At 36.0% G+C, this 15000-nt stretch overlaps 1 protein-coding gene across 3 annotated transcripts in view; it reads right to left on the reverse strand.

Annotated features, from left to right (window-relative positions):
- Positions 1 to 15000, reverse strand: part of LOC136833413 (uncharacterized) — a 250548-nt gene that overhangs the window by 73957 nt on the left and 161591 nt on the right. For all 3 annotated transcript variants that reach the window (XM_067095545.1, XM_067095543.1, XM_067095544.1), the window contains exon 2: positions 8286 to 8823. In XM_067095545.1, coding sequence (XP_066951646.1) covers positions 8286 to 8818 — 533 coding nt within the window. In that variant the 5' untranslated portion in view covers positions 8819 to 8823. The remainder of the gene's footprint in view (positions 1 to 8285; positions 8824 to 15000) is intronic.

The following is a 15000-nucleotide window of genomic DNA, read 5'->3' on the forward strand; positions in this document are numbered from 1 at the left end:
GATACTTTATTTCTATACTTCATCGCGAAGATGCAAAGCATTACTAATATAAAAAAAAAATTTGTTTGGTATTTTAATAATTTACTTTTTATCTGTTTATTTAATAATGTTAATTTATTTTTTCTTAAAAACTGATCTCTTCGTTCTGCATTTCCTATACCTTCTGTTGCTTCTTTCGCATGAACACCATAATATTCTTTGGAAGCTTGAATTTCAAGTCAGTGGCACCAGTTGGCTTGTTCCTTATGGATAGGGTTCATCTTAATAATAATAATAATAATAATAATAATAATAATAATAATAATAATAATAATAATAATAATAATATAATATAATAATAATAATAATATTGTTCCTAAATAATTTGCATGCTTTGATGCCACTAAGCGTTTGCAGGCCTAATACTGCGAGAATTTTGTAGAATTTAGTTTTAGATGTTTATTAGAATTAATCTTTGGTGCGACCAGTAATTACTATTTTATACAGAATTCGTATATATTAGCTAGAGTGCAAATTGCATCATTTGAATAATATGCAAATATATATATATATAGACTCACAAATATTTTAATTACATAACGATATTCAGCTTTCAACTTTAGACTAGTCTTTAGCCATCAAGCAATTTTCATTGTATGATAAAATCACTCGAGGGATCTGCGTGCAGATCAGAAGGCAGAAAAGAACGCCCACAAATATTTAATTATCTGAGAAGCTAGATGACCTTATTGGCCCAGAATTTGGGCTTGACCCATACTCTGCCGAGCGTGAATATCTGCTTTGCAATTTCATAGTTAACATCAGCGACATTTGGCTGCTATTTACTGTTACCAAAAAGTGATGAATGAAATACCTTTACTGTTGGTTATCCCTGGTGGAGGATAATGTCATTTAATCCAGTTATAAAATGGTTATCCTGGTGGAGGGTAGTGTCATTTAATCCAACAATAAAAATGGTTATCCTGGTGGAGGATAATGTCGTTTAATCCAGTAATAAAAATGGTTATCTTGGTGGAGGATATTGTAATATAATCCAGTAATAAAAATGGTTATCCGTGGTGGAGGATAATGTCATTTAATTCAGTTATAAAAATGGTTATCCTGATGGAGGATAGTGTCATTTAATCCAACAATAAAAATGGTTATCCTGGTGGAGGATAATGTCGTTTAATCCAGTAATAAAAATGGTTTTCCCTGGTGGAGGATAATGTCATTTAATCCAGTAATAAAAATGGTTATCCGTGGTGGAGGATAATGTCATTTAATCCAGTAATAAAAATGGTCATCCGTGGTGGAGGATAATGTTATTTAATCCAGCTTATAAAAATGGTTATCCCTGGTGAAGGACAATTTAATTTAATCCAGTAATAAAAATGATTATCCCTGGTGGAGGATAATGTCATTTAATCCAGTAATAAAAATGGTTATCCCTGGTGGAGGATAATGTCATTTAATCCAGTAATAAAAATGTTTATCCCTGGTGGAGGATAATGTCATTAATCCAGTAATAAAAATGGTTATCCCTGGTTTGGAGGATGTCTGCCAATCTATAATAAAAATGGTTATCCCTGGTGGAGGATAATGTGAAAATCCAGTAATAAAATGGTTATCCTGGCAGGGGATAGTGTCTTTTAATCCAGTAATAAAAATGGTTGTCCTTGGTGGAGGATAATGTCATTTAATCCAGTAATAAAAATGGTTTTCCCTGGCGGAGGATAATGTCATTTAATCCAGTGATAAAAATGGTTATCCTTGGTGGAGGATAATGTCATTTAATCTAGTAATAAAAATGGTTATCCGTGGTGGAGGATAATGCCATTAATCCAGTAATAAAAATGGTTATCCCTGGTGGAGGATAATGTCATTAATCCAGTGATAAACATGGTTGTCCCAGGTGGAGGATAACGTCATTAATCCAGTATAAAAAAATGGTTACTTCCTGGGTGGAGTGTGATGACAGTCACAATCCAGAATAAAAATGGTTATCCGTGGTGGAGGATAATGTCATTAATCCAGTAATAAAAATGGTTACCCCTGGTGGAGGATAATGTGAAAATCCAGTAATAAAAATGGTTATCCTGAAAGAGGATAATGTCATTTAATACAGTAATAAAAATGGTTATCCCTGGTGGAGGATAATGTTATTTAATCCAGTAATAACAATGGTTATCCCTGGTGGAGGATAATGTCATTTAATCTAGTAATAAAAATGTATATCCCAGGTGGAGGATAATGTCATTTAATCCAGTAATAAAAATGGTTATCCTGGTGGAGGATAGTGTCATTTAATTCAGTAAAAAAATGGTTATCCGTGGTGGAGGATAATGTCATTTGATGCAGTTATAAAAATGGTTCTCCCTGGTGGGAAATAATGTTATTTAAATCAATAATAAAAATGGTTATCCCTGGTGGGGGATAATGTCATTTAACCCGGTTTTAAAAAATGGTTATCCTTGGTGGAGGATAACGTTATTTAATCCAGCAATAAAAATGGTTATCCCTGGTGGAGGATAATGTCATTTAATCCATTAATAAAAATGGTTATCCTGTTGGAAGATAGTCATTTAATCCAGTAATTAAAATGGCTATCCCTTTCGGAGGATAGTGTCATTTAATCCAGTAATAAAAATGGTTATCCCTGGTGGAGGATGGTGTCATTTAATTCAGCAATAAAAATGGTTATCCCTGGTGGGGATAATGTTATTTAATCCAGTAATAAAAATGGTTATCCGTTTTGGGGGATAGTATCATTTAATCCAGTAATATAAATGTTTGTCCTTGGTGGAGGATTATGTCATTTAGTTCAGTTATAAAAATGGTTATCCCTGGTGGGGATAATGTTATTTAAGCCAGTAATAAAAATGGCAATCCCTGGTGGTGGATAATGTCATTTAATCTAGTAATAAAAATGGTTACCCCTGGTGGAGGATAGTGTCATTTAATCCAGTAATGAAAATGTTTAGCCCTGCTGGAGGATAATGTCATTTAATCCAGTAATGAAAATGTTTACCCCTTGAGGAGGGTAGTGTCATTTAACCCAGAAATGAAAAAGTTTATCCCTGGTGGAGGATAATGTCATTTAATGCAGTTGTAAAAATGGTTATCCCTGGTGGAGGATAATGTTATTTAATCTAGTAATAAAAAATTTTTATCCCTGGTGAGGATAATGTCATTTAATCCGGTAATAAAAATGGTTATCCCTGGTGGAGGATAATGTTATTGAATCCAGTAATAAAAATGGTTGTACCTGGAGGAGGATAATGTCATTTAATCCATTAATAAAAATGGTTATCCTGTTGGAGGATATTGTCACTTAATCCAGTAATAAAAATGCTTATCCCTGGTGGAGGATAGTGTCATTTAATCTAGTAAAAGCATGGTTTCCCTGGTGGAGGATGGTGCTTTTAAACCAGTAATAAAAATGGTTATCCAGGTGGAGGATAATGTCATGAAATCCATTAATAAAAATGGTTATTCTGTTGGGGATATTGTCATGTAATCCAGTAATAAAAATGGTTATCCCTGGCGGAGGATAGTGTCATTTAATCCAATGATAAAAATGGTTATCCCTGGTAGAGGAGTGTTTTTAAACCTGTAATAAAAATGTTTATCCGGGAGGAGGATAATGTCATTAAATCCATTAATAAAAATATTTATTCTGTTGGAGGATATTGTCATATAATCCAGTAAAAAAAATGGTTATCCCTTGTGCAGGATAGTGTCATTTAATCCAGAAATAAAAATGGTTATCCCGGTGGAGGATAGTGTTATTTAATCCAGTAATAAAAACGGTTATCCCTGGTGGAGTTAGTGTTATTTATTCCATCAATTAAAATGGTTATCCCCGGTGGAGGGTGTGGAAATCCAAAAATAAAAGTGGTTATCCCTGGTGGAGGAATCCTTCAGTAATAAAATGGTTATCCATGGTCATTAATCCAGTTAGATGGGATATGTCATTTAACCCAGTAATAAAAATGGTTATCCCTGGTTGGGGATAACATGATTTAATCCAGCAATAAATATGGTTTTTCCTGGTGGAGGATAATGTCATTTAATCCAGTTATAAAAATGGTTATCCCTGGTGGAGGATAATGTTATTTAATCCAGTAATAAAAATGGTTATCCTAATGGAGAATAATGTCATTTAATCCAGTAATGAAATGGTTATCCCTGGTGGAGGATAATGTTATATAATCTAGTAATAAAAATGGTTATCCTGTTGAAGGATAATGTCATTTAATTCAGAGATGATAATGGTTATCTCTGGTGGAGGATGATGTCATTTAATCTAGTAATAAAAATGGTTATCCGTGGTGGGGGATAATGCCATTTAATCCAGTAATAAAAGTGGTTGTCCTGTTGGAGGATAGTGTCATTTAATCCAGTAATAAAAATGGTTATCCTGGTGGAGGATACTGTTATTCAATCCAGTAATAAAAATATTTATCAGTGGTGGGGGATGTCATTTAATCCAGTAATAAAAATGGATATTCTGGTGGAGGGTAGTGTCATTTAATCCAGTAATAAAAATGGTTATCCCTGGTGGAGGATAATGGCATTTAATCCAGGAATAAAAATGGTTATTCCTGGTGGAGGATAATACTATTTAATACAGTAATAAAAATGGTTTCCCTGGTGCAGGATAGTGTCATTTAATCCAGCAATAAAAATGGTTATTCCTGGTGGAGGATAATATCATTTAATCCAGTAATAAAAATGGTTTTCCTTGTTAGAAGATAATGTCATTTAATCCAGTAATAAAAATGGTAATCACTGGTGGTGGATAATGTCATTTAACCCAGTAATAAAAATGGTTATCCCTGGTGGAGGATGCTATTTAATCCAGTAATAAAAATGGTTACCCCTGTTGGAGGATAATGTTTTTTGATCCAGTAATAAAAATGGTTATCCTGGTGGAGGATAATGTCATTTAATTCAGTAATAAAAATGGTTATCCTTAGTGGAAGATAATGTCATTTAATCCAGTAGTAGAAATGGTTATCCCTGCTGGAGGATAATGTCATTTAATCCAGTAATAAAAATGGTTATGGGTGGAGGATAATGTTATTTAATCCAGTAATAAAAATGGTTATCCCTGGTGGAGAATAATGTCATTTAATCCAGTAATAAAAATGGTTATCCTGGTGGAGGATAGTGTCATTTAATCCAGTAATAAAAGTGGTTATCCTGGTGGAGGATAGTGTCATTTAATCCAGTAATAAAAATGGTTATCCCTGGTGGTGGATAATATCATTTAATCCAGTAATAAAAATGGTTATCCGTTGTGGAGGATAATATTATTTAATCCAGTAATAAAAATATTTATCCCTGGTGGAGGACAGCTTAATTAATCCATAAAAAAACACATATATACTGTATACAACCAAGTTTAAGTGAATAAATATAAAAATACAGGAGCTTCAGACATTCACTAAGGTCCTCTTCAGCTGTATTCTGAAGAGGACCTTAGTGAAGGTCAAACGCTCTTGTTTTATATTTATTCACTTCAACTGTGTTTCATTCAGCGGCTTTGTTCTTAATTATGTTGTTTCATTTTCTGTGCTCTGTTTTTTATATTACATAAGTATTTATGTGATGCCTTCTCTTCAGCATCTTTATCTGTCATAGAGAGATGATGTAATGTTAAGCCGAAAGCAGAAATAGGGGAAAATTAAATCGAAAGTGAATATAGGGGAAAATTAAGTCGAAAGCAGGAATAGGGTAAAATTAAGTCGAGGGGAAAATTGGGAATAGGAAAATTGTCGCAGGAATAGAGGCAAAATTATGAATAGGGAAAATTATGCGGAAAAAAATTGGTGGAAACACAAATAGGGGAAAATTAAGTCGAAAGCAGGAATGGGGGGAAATTAAGGCGAAAGCAGACATAGTGGAGAATTAAGTCGAAAGCACAAATAGGGGAAAATTAAGTCGAAAACCGAAATAGAAGAAAAATAAACCGAAAGCACAAATATGGAAAAATTGATTCGAAAGCAGAAATAGCGGAAAATTAAGTCGAAAGCTCAAATAGGAGAAAATTAAGTCGAAAAGAGAAGCAGGGGAAAATTAAATCGAAAGCAGAAATATGGGAAAATTAAGTCGACAGAAGAAATAGGGGAAAATTAAATCAAAATTAGAAATAGGGAAGAAATAAGTAAGGAAGTGGTTATCTCGAGGCTGCTGCTGTATCCTGTTGTGTTTTTTTCCCAAATGACTTAAATTATTGAGAAATATACCATTTCTCTATTTGCTTAAGTTTTCCAGGGTTACGGCCTACAGTACCCATTTTCACGATGCTAGCACATGCGTAATGAAAGAGATTGTGCGTGTATGTGCGAGAGAGAGAGAGAGAGAGAGAGAGAGAGAGAGAGAGAGAGAGAGAGAGAGAGAAGAACATATGTACTGCATTACTGAAAAAGATTCCCTCAGGAGAGAGAATATACGATATTATGAACAATCCTCATGGACAAAATCTTCTCTCTTTCTTCTTCTTCTTTTCTTCTTTTTTCTTTCTCTCTTCTCTCTCTCTCTCTTACCTAACCAAGCCAAAAACTACACTACCACACTTGAGAGAGAGAGAGAGAGAGAGAGAGAGAGAGAGAGAGAGAGAGAGAGAGAGAGAGAGTGAGAGAGCGCAGTTTCATCTCCAAGCACTGGCTTGTACAGTTATTAGATTCTCTCAGCGATCTTTATCTAGCGGTGAAAGGTCTCGGGTGTAATGCTTTGAGTACATTTCTGGGCCTGACCCCGATTTGCATGTTTCCCAATTTGTGATCATTGAGGTTTGTTTTCCGCTTGAGAGGAAATAGTTCGCTTTTATTGGCTTTGTAGTATGATAATTCTTACAATTTTATGGTAACGAAATAATTTTTTTTTTTTTTTTTTGCTTTATAAGATTTTTACAAAGAACCCCACTTTTTGGAAATAACGGTTGGCTTTGTATTATGATAATTCTTAGAATTTTATGTTAATAAGGTAATCTTTTGTTTTGTTTTGCTTTATGATAAGATTTTTGCGAAGATTTCCGTTTTCTGGAAATAGTGTTTTTTTCAGTAAAACCCTCAGGAAAAATTTTTTGTTAACAAATGGCGTTTATTTTCCTCTTATGACAAGAATTTTATAGTAGAATTACCAACAAGTGGCGTTTTTTAATTTTTAACGAAGAATGATCTTTTTTTAATAACTGTCAAGAAATAACTGTACTCATTTGGTTTTGTTTTAAGATAACTTCGTTTACTAGAAATTATCCTTATTTTATACTCGCAAACCCTTATGACAGGAACTTCAAAGGAAAAAATACTTTCTGTTACAGCTTCATTTTCAAGAAATAATCTTATTCTCATACCAACAAAGCCTTATATTAGGACATTCATAGAAAAAACACCTCTTGCAATAACTTTCTTTTCTAAAAATAATCGTTATTTTATAATAAACCCTTATGACAGGACCTTCATAGAAAAATGACCTTTTCAGTAACTTCGTTTTGCAAGAAATAACCTTCATAATAATAAACCATTATGACAGGACGTTCATAGAAGAATTACCTTTTTTAATAACTTCGTTATCAAGAAAAAAATCCTCATTTTTATAAAAACAAGCCCTTAAAAATTCATCGACAATCCAGAGCTTAATTCCCATGACCTCCATAACAACTCTTGTCAAAACTTTAGTCGTCTCAGTTTATTACGACGTCTCAAGGTACAGTTTATTGGGGGTATTATTCTCTGAAGCTACTAATTCCGAACCTGTCTGTCAGCGATCAGTGAAGGCGCTCCCCGATTGCTCTCAGACGAATTGATGTTCATTGACGGCGGGGGTCTGATCGCTTGCGTCCGTTCACCTGGATTAACATCAAACTTTTATAGCAGGGGGTAGGGGGGAATATTTTTGTTTTGTACAGTTATCTGGCTTGTCATCCAACCTTTAGAGTCGGGGAAATGGTGGGGGTGGGGGTGTTTTTGTTTTCTACAATTGAGGTAATTGCAAATGTAAATCTGCTTACATATACATGTCCACGTGTGTATATATACACATATGTATAGAAATTCAAGTTTTTTGTGCTTGAAAAATATATCTAACCTTGTGTATGTAACAAAGCCGATATTGGCGAAGAAATACTGTATATTAAAACCGTTGCGTTTTGGATAAATATTCTCGTGTAATTTCCTTTGATAAAAAAATGAGTTAGTTATGATAGGCTTTGCTTGTTCAACGCATTCCGTCACTCAGACAGACAAAAGGAAGTAAAAATAAAAAAAAAGAGAGAAAAGAGAGGAATGGGTACTTACGGAACGAGGAACCTGACAGGCCACGCCAGGAGGCCGTATTTGGAGGGATCCGCGTGAGCTCCACATACAGCTAATTGAGCACAACTCTCCGTGTCTACCACGTTGGGGAGTCCCGCTAAGGACTCCGTCACTAGAGTAGTTAATATGGACTCCTGCTGACTCGTCTCCTCTCTCGAGGAGACGAAGTCTCTCCCGCTGCCGAAGGATCCGGCCTGGGTGGTCGTGTAGATGGCCACGCCCAGGCCGCCAAGCAGGAAGAGGGCGACGAATGCCAGGGCGCCGAAGGCCTGCAGGTCCATGCCTGCCGCTGAGGTGTCGCTGGCACCGGGCAGCGTGAAGGAGAAGAGAGGTATAGTGAAGGCGACGGAAGTGTTGAAGGCCGCCGCTTTGTCGTAGTTGAGGAAGAATCGCGCCTGGCGTTCCGGAGGGGCGTCGTAGAGGTCCTTCACGGTGTCTTCCATGCCCGCAGCCTCTGCCCCGGTTGGGCAGCTGCCCACCAACAAGACCACCGCCACGACTGCGTACCAAAGCATCACGCCTGTAAAAGAACACAGCGAAGTAGATAACATTAGACCGAGATGTAATAATTGGTTATGCTAAGGAAAGACTATTCTACTTAACGTACTTTGCTACATATATCAATAAATGTTGATCAGAATTACTGTTACCTTTATTTCAAATGAAAGGCATGCTTATATTTTTTTTTAATTCTTCTTTATTAAAATCAGCCTAATTGCTGGTCCTAGGAATGGAAAAACGTCGATAATGCAGTTTTATCTTAATTAGAAGACACCTTTCCATTTAGTTTTAGGGAGGCATTCAGATTATTGGAACAAAGAATTTGTCTTGGGGTGTAGAGCAGGGTTCAAAGTAGTATTTATAAGAAAGGTACAAAGAAAGGTCCTGTTTCAGATCGGAAGTCTAGGTTTGCAGTAAGCAATGGGTTGATACTACGTTGAAATTCCCGTTGTTCAAGTTGTTTCTGGGTGTTGGCGCCCCAAGAAACAGAGAGAGAGAGGAGAGAGAGAGAGAGGGAGAGAGAGAGAGAGAGAGAGAGAGAGAGAGAGAGAGAGAGAGAGAGAGAGAGAGAAATTTCTAAACCTGGGCCTGACAACCAGAGCAAAAGAAAGACTGCTTCAAATGGACGCAGTTGTTGCCATCACAATTACCGTAGAGCCAAATTTGACACACTTGTCATCACTGATACTTTGGAGCCAAACTTGACACACCGTCATCACTGATACTTTCGAGCCATATTTAACACGCCTGTCATCACTGATACCTTGGAGCCATAATTAACATAACTGTCATCACTGATACTTTGGGAACAAATTTGACACACCTTTCATCACTGATACTTTGGAGCCAAATTTAACATGCCTGTCATCACTGATACCTTGGGACCAAATTTGACACACCTTTCATCACTGATACTTTGGAGCCAAATTTGACACGCCTTTCGCCACTGATACTTTGGTGCCAAATTTGACGCTCCAGTAATCACTGGTACTTTGGAGCCAAATTTGACACACCAGACCACTGATACTTTGGAACCAAATTTGACACACCTGTCATCCCTGGTACTCTGGAGCCAGATTTGACGCACCTGTCATCACTGAATTACATTGGTGCCAAATATGACACATCTTTCATCACTGATACCATGGTGTCAGTTTAACGCTCCTGTCGTCACAGATACTTTGGAGTCAAATTTGACACACCTTTCATCACTGATACCTTGGTGCCAAATATGAAACACCTTTCATCACTGATATCTTGGTACCAATTTGATGCTCCTGTCATCATTGATACTTTGGAGCGATATTTGACACACCAGAGATCACATATACTTTGGAACCAAACTTGACACATCTGTCATCAATGGTTCTCTGGAGCCAAATTTGACACACCTGTCATCACTGATACTTTAGAGCTGTAAATTCTAACACAATTTTCTGTCACTGATATTTCTAGAGCCGAACGGATACACCTTCCACTGTTACCTTAGTGTCAATTTGACGTTCCTGTCATCACTGATACTTTGGAGCCAAATTTGACACCATTTATCACTGATACTTTGGAACCAAATTCGACACATCTGTCATCACTGATACTTTAGAGCCAAATTTAACACAACTTTCGTCACTGATACTTTAGAGCCAAATTTGACACACCTTCCATCACTGTTACCTTAGTGCTTGACTCTGACGATCCGTCACTTTACCGATACTTTGAGCCAAATTTGACAATTATTTATCACTGATACTTTGGAACCAAATTCATATAACTGTCATCACTGGTTCTTTCGGAGCAACGATACACCTTTCACTACGATGTTATTGTTAAATTTGATAAATTCAACACGATCCCATGGGGCCAAATGACGCCCGCTCATCAATGATACTTTGGAACCAAATTTGACACACCAGACCACTGATACTTTGGAACCAAATTCGACACACCTGTCATCACTGGCACTCTGGTGTCAAATTTGACACATTTGTCATCACTGATACTTTGGAGTCAAATTTGACACACCTTTCATCACTGATACCTTGGTTCCAAATTTGACGCACCTGTCATCACTGGTACTTTGGAGCCAAATATGACACACCTTTCATCACTGATACTTTGGAGCCAAATTTGACACGCCTTTCATCACTGATACCTTGGTGCCAATTTGACGCTCCTGTCATCACTGATCCTTTAGAGCCAGGTTTGACACACCAGATTTCTCTGATACTTTGGAACCAAATTTGACACATCTGTCATCACTGGTTCTCTGGAGCCAAATTTGACACACCTGTCATCACTGATACATTGGTGCCAAATTTGACAGACCTTTCATCACTGATCCCATGGGGCCAATTTGACGCTCCTGTTATCACTGGTACTTTGGAGCCAAATTTGACACACCAGACCACTGATACTTTGGAACCAAATTTGACACACCTGTCATCACTGATACTTTGGAGTCATTTGACACACCTTTCATCACTGATACCTTGGTGCCAAATTTGACACAGCTGTCATCACTGATTCTTTGGAGCCAAATTTGACACACCTTTCATTACTGATACCTTGGTGCCAATTTGACGCTCCTGTCATCACTAATACTGTGGAGCCAAATTTGACACACATTTCATCACTGATACCTTGGTGCCAATTTGATGCTTCTGTCATCACTGATACTTTGGGGCCAAATTTGACACACCTGTCATCACTGATACTTTGGAGCCAAATTTGACACACCTTTCATCACCGATACCTTAGTGCCATATTTGATACATCTGTCATCACTGGTTCTCTTGAGCCAATTTTGACACACCTGTCATCACTGATACTTTGGAACCAAATCTGACACCAGCACTGGTACTCTGGTGCGAAATTTGACGCTCCTGTCATCACTGATCCTTTGGTTATATGATATTCATGATTCGTATAATTTAATGTTGATTTCTGTATGTTGCTCAGCTCTGTAAGACGTGTTAAGATCTACAAATCCTTGAAAAATCAGTATTTTGCTTGCAAAGTATGTATACAGTATTCGTATTCACACACACACACACACACACACACACACATATATATATATATATATATATATATATATAATATACATATACACACACACACACACACACACACACACACACACACATATATATATATATATATATATATATATATATATATATATATATATATATATATATATATATATATATAATGTGTGCGTTCTGCGTTGCACGAGCGTGTAAAAATCGACGAACTTAGAATTACAAAGAAATGTTATATTTAACCCTGCTGAGTTTGAGTAACGGACAGACGTGCTTTCTTGCCAAAGATAGGACGGAATGTAAGCAAACAGAATCTTCAAATGGCTCATTCAAATTTCTCCCCGAGAGAGAGAGAGAGAGAGAGAGAGAGAGAGAGAGAGAGAGAGAGAGAGAGAGAGAGAGAGAGAGAGAGATTTGTATTTGTTTTGGAGAGACAGAAAGAGAGAGAAGGAAAGCATTTGTACGTGCTTGAAAGAGAGAGAGAGAGAGAGAAAAGGCAGATATTTTTATGTGTTTGGAAGAGAGAGAAAGAGAGAGAAGGAAAACATTTGTACGTACTTGAGAGTGAGAGAGAGAGAGGTGGGGGAATGTGAGGGAGTAAATGTGCTTGACCTTTCGAATTTCGTCTTGAATTTCATCAATGCTAATTAAATTAAATGGAATTTCATCACTTTTAATTAGATTAGATGGAATTTCATCAGTGGTAATGAAATTAAATTGAATTTAATCAGTGGTAATTCAGTTAAATGGAATTTCATCAGTTGTAATAAAAATTAATTAAATTTAATCATGGATAATTAAATTAAATGAAATCTAATCAGTAGTAATTAAATTAAATGAAGTTGATTCAGTGTCAATTTAATTTAAATGACTCGATGCGTAAAGTGCACTTAATGTCAACTAGTTTGTCAGGCTGGAAGATAAGACGAGAAAAAGTATCTTGCAGCTAAAGCAGACTCTTTGTGTTGGAGCAAGTAACTGTTTTTGTTTGTTTGTTTGTTTGTTTGTTTGTTTGTTTCGTGTATAGTGTAAACAAGTGTTTGCATTTGTTTGTTTGTGTATGTGAGAGAGGATTCATGTGCGACACATGGAAAGTAAAATAATAAAATTCGTGTGCGTGTTTATGAGAAAGAAAAATATTGTGCGTGCGTGAGAACGAGAGGAAAGAATTTAGCGGCTCTGTATGAGTGGCACGGAGAAAAGAGAAAAGGCAAATTTTTGTATGTGCTTGGGGGGAGAGAGAGAGAGAGAGAGAGAGAGAGAGAGAGAGAGAGAGAGAGAGAGAGAAAGTTAACATTTGTATGTGCTTGGGAGAGAACGAGCGAAAAGGGGATATTGTATTTGCATGAGAGAGAGAGAGAGAGAAGGAAAATATTGTATCCTTGATCCTTGAGAGAAAGAGAGAGATAGAGAGAGAGACATACATCTAAACCTAAGTGAGAGAGAGAGAAAAACATACATCTAAACCCAAGTCTTTCCTTTGTTCCAGGTAAAGTGGCGATTTGCGACCCAAGGGACTCGAATCTGCATCATCAACCGGTTTCAGTGGTAGTTGCTTGTAAAGGCCATTGAGTCGACTTGTTCATTACCTGTTGATAGGACCATAATCTGCCCGCTAGCAGCCCAGGGAATTTTTATTTCGTCATACGTGCCTAGTAAACACTATAAACCCTATTGGGTCGGAATCTGTAGTCCACAGATGGAAGAGAGATTCGGTGGCCAGAGCAATTGGACTTGTTGTTAGAAGGAAGTTATAAGGTAAGGTATAAGCACCTTGTTTTGTTTCATATTTGCCGTTTTGAATTTTTGTGCATAACATCGAGTCTTAATGTAACAAAATTTCTAGTGTGAAAGATGTAATTTTTGACAGTGACAGTTTACATCTTTTCACTGTCATATATGTATACGTAAGAAAGTGCGCATGAAGAGAGAGAGAGAGAGAGAGAGAGAGAGAGAGAGAGAGAGAGAGAGAGAAGGTAAATATTTGCATTCGCTTAAGAGAGAAGAGAGAGAGAGAGAGAGAGAGAGAGAGAGAGAGAGAGAGCAGAAGGCAAAAATCTGTATGCGCTTGAGAGAGAGAGAGAGATTTGGTCGTGAGAATTATTTTTATTTTTTTTGAAGTGTGTTTATGTTGCAACTAGTGGTTGGCGAAAAGGAATGTTAGGATACTGGAGTTTATTCATTAATAACAGTTTTTTTGTATTAGTAGTTAGTGTGTCTCTTGGAAAAAGTTGTGTCCAGTAGTTTAAAAAGTGACAGAAGAAATCGAGAGGTAGTGGTTCGGTAGCGTCTAGGTTTCTTGAGGTCATATCAAATACACACACACACGTATATGTATATATATATATATATATATATATATATATATATATATATATATATATCACATAACTTCACTCTGTATATATATTCATATTACTCGTATTAGGCTTCAGTAAGACGGGGAATCTGGGATCTAAACCATCTCGTCTTATTGAAGTCCAATACGAGTAAAAATATATATATATATATATGTGTGTGTGTGTGTGTGTGTATATATATATATTAGTTAAAGTCCTCCTGGGCCTCTGTAGGCTCATAGGGCAGGCATGCTGATCTCTTGTTTCTTAGGACAGCCAGTATATATATATATATATATATATATATATATATATATATATATATATATATATATATATATATATATATATATATGTATATATATATATATGTATATATATGGTTATAGTTCGGATTCCACAATAAACTGTAGGTCCCGTTGCTAAGTAACTAATTGGTTCTTAGTCACGTAATATAAGTCTAATCCTTCGGGCCAGCCCTAGGAGAGCTGTTAATCAGCTCAGTGGTCTGGTTAAACTAAGATATACTTAACTTAACTTCAATGTCTTGTACTTGGATATTTACGGCTTTGTAGTGACAAGCATATCCAAAAAAGCGCGAAAAATTCGAGAAGTTAAGAGGACATTGTAGCTATTACAATTACATATCTGTATATATATATATATATATATATATATATATATATATATATATATATTATGCATAATATTTGTATACATACATACATACATATATATATATATATATATATATATATATATATATATATATATATATATATATATATATATATATATATATGTAATATTTGTGTG

Source organism: Macrobrachium rosenbergii, chromosome 51, assembly GCF_040412425.1.
Source record: "Macrobrachium rosenbergii isolate ZJJX-2024 chromosome 51, ASM4041242v1, whole genome shotgun sequence".
Taxonomy (NCBI): Eukaryota; Metazoa; Arthropoda; class Malacostraca; order Decapoda; family Palaemonidae; genus Macrobrachium; species Macrobrachium rosenbergii.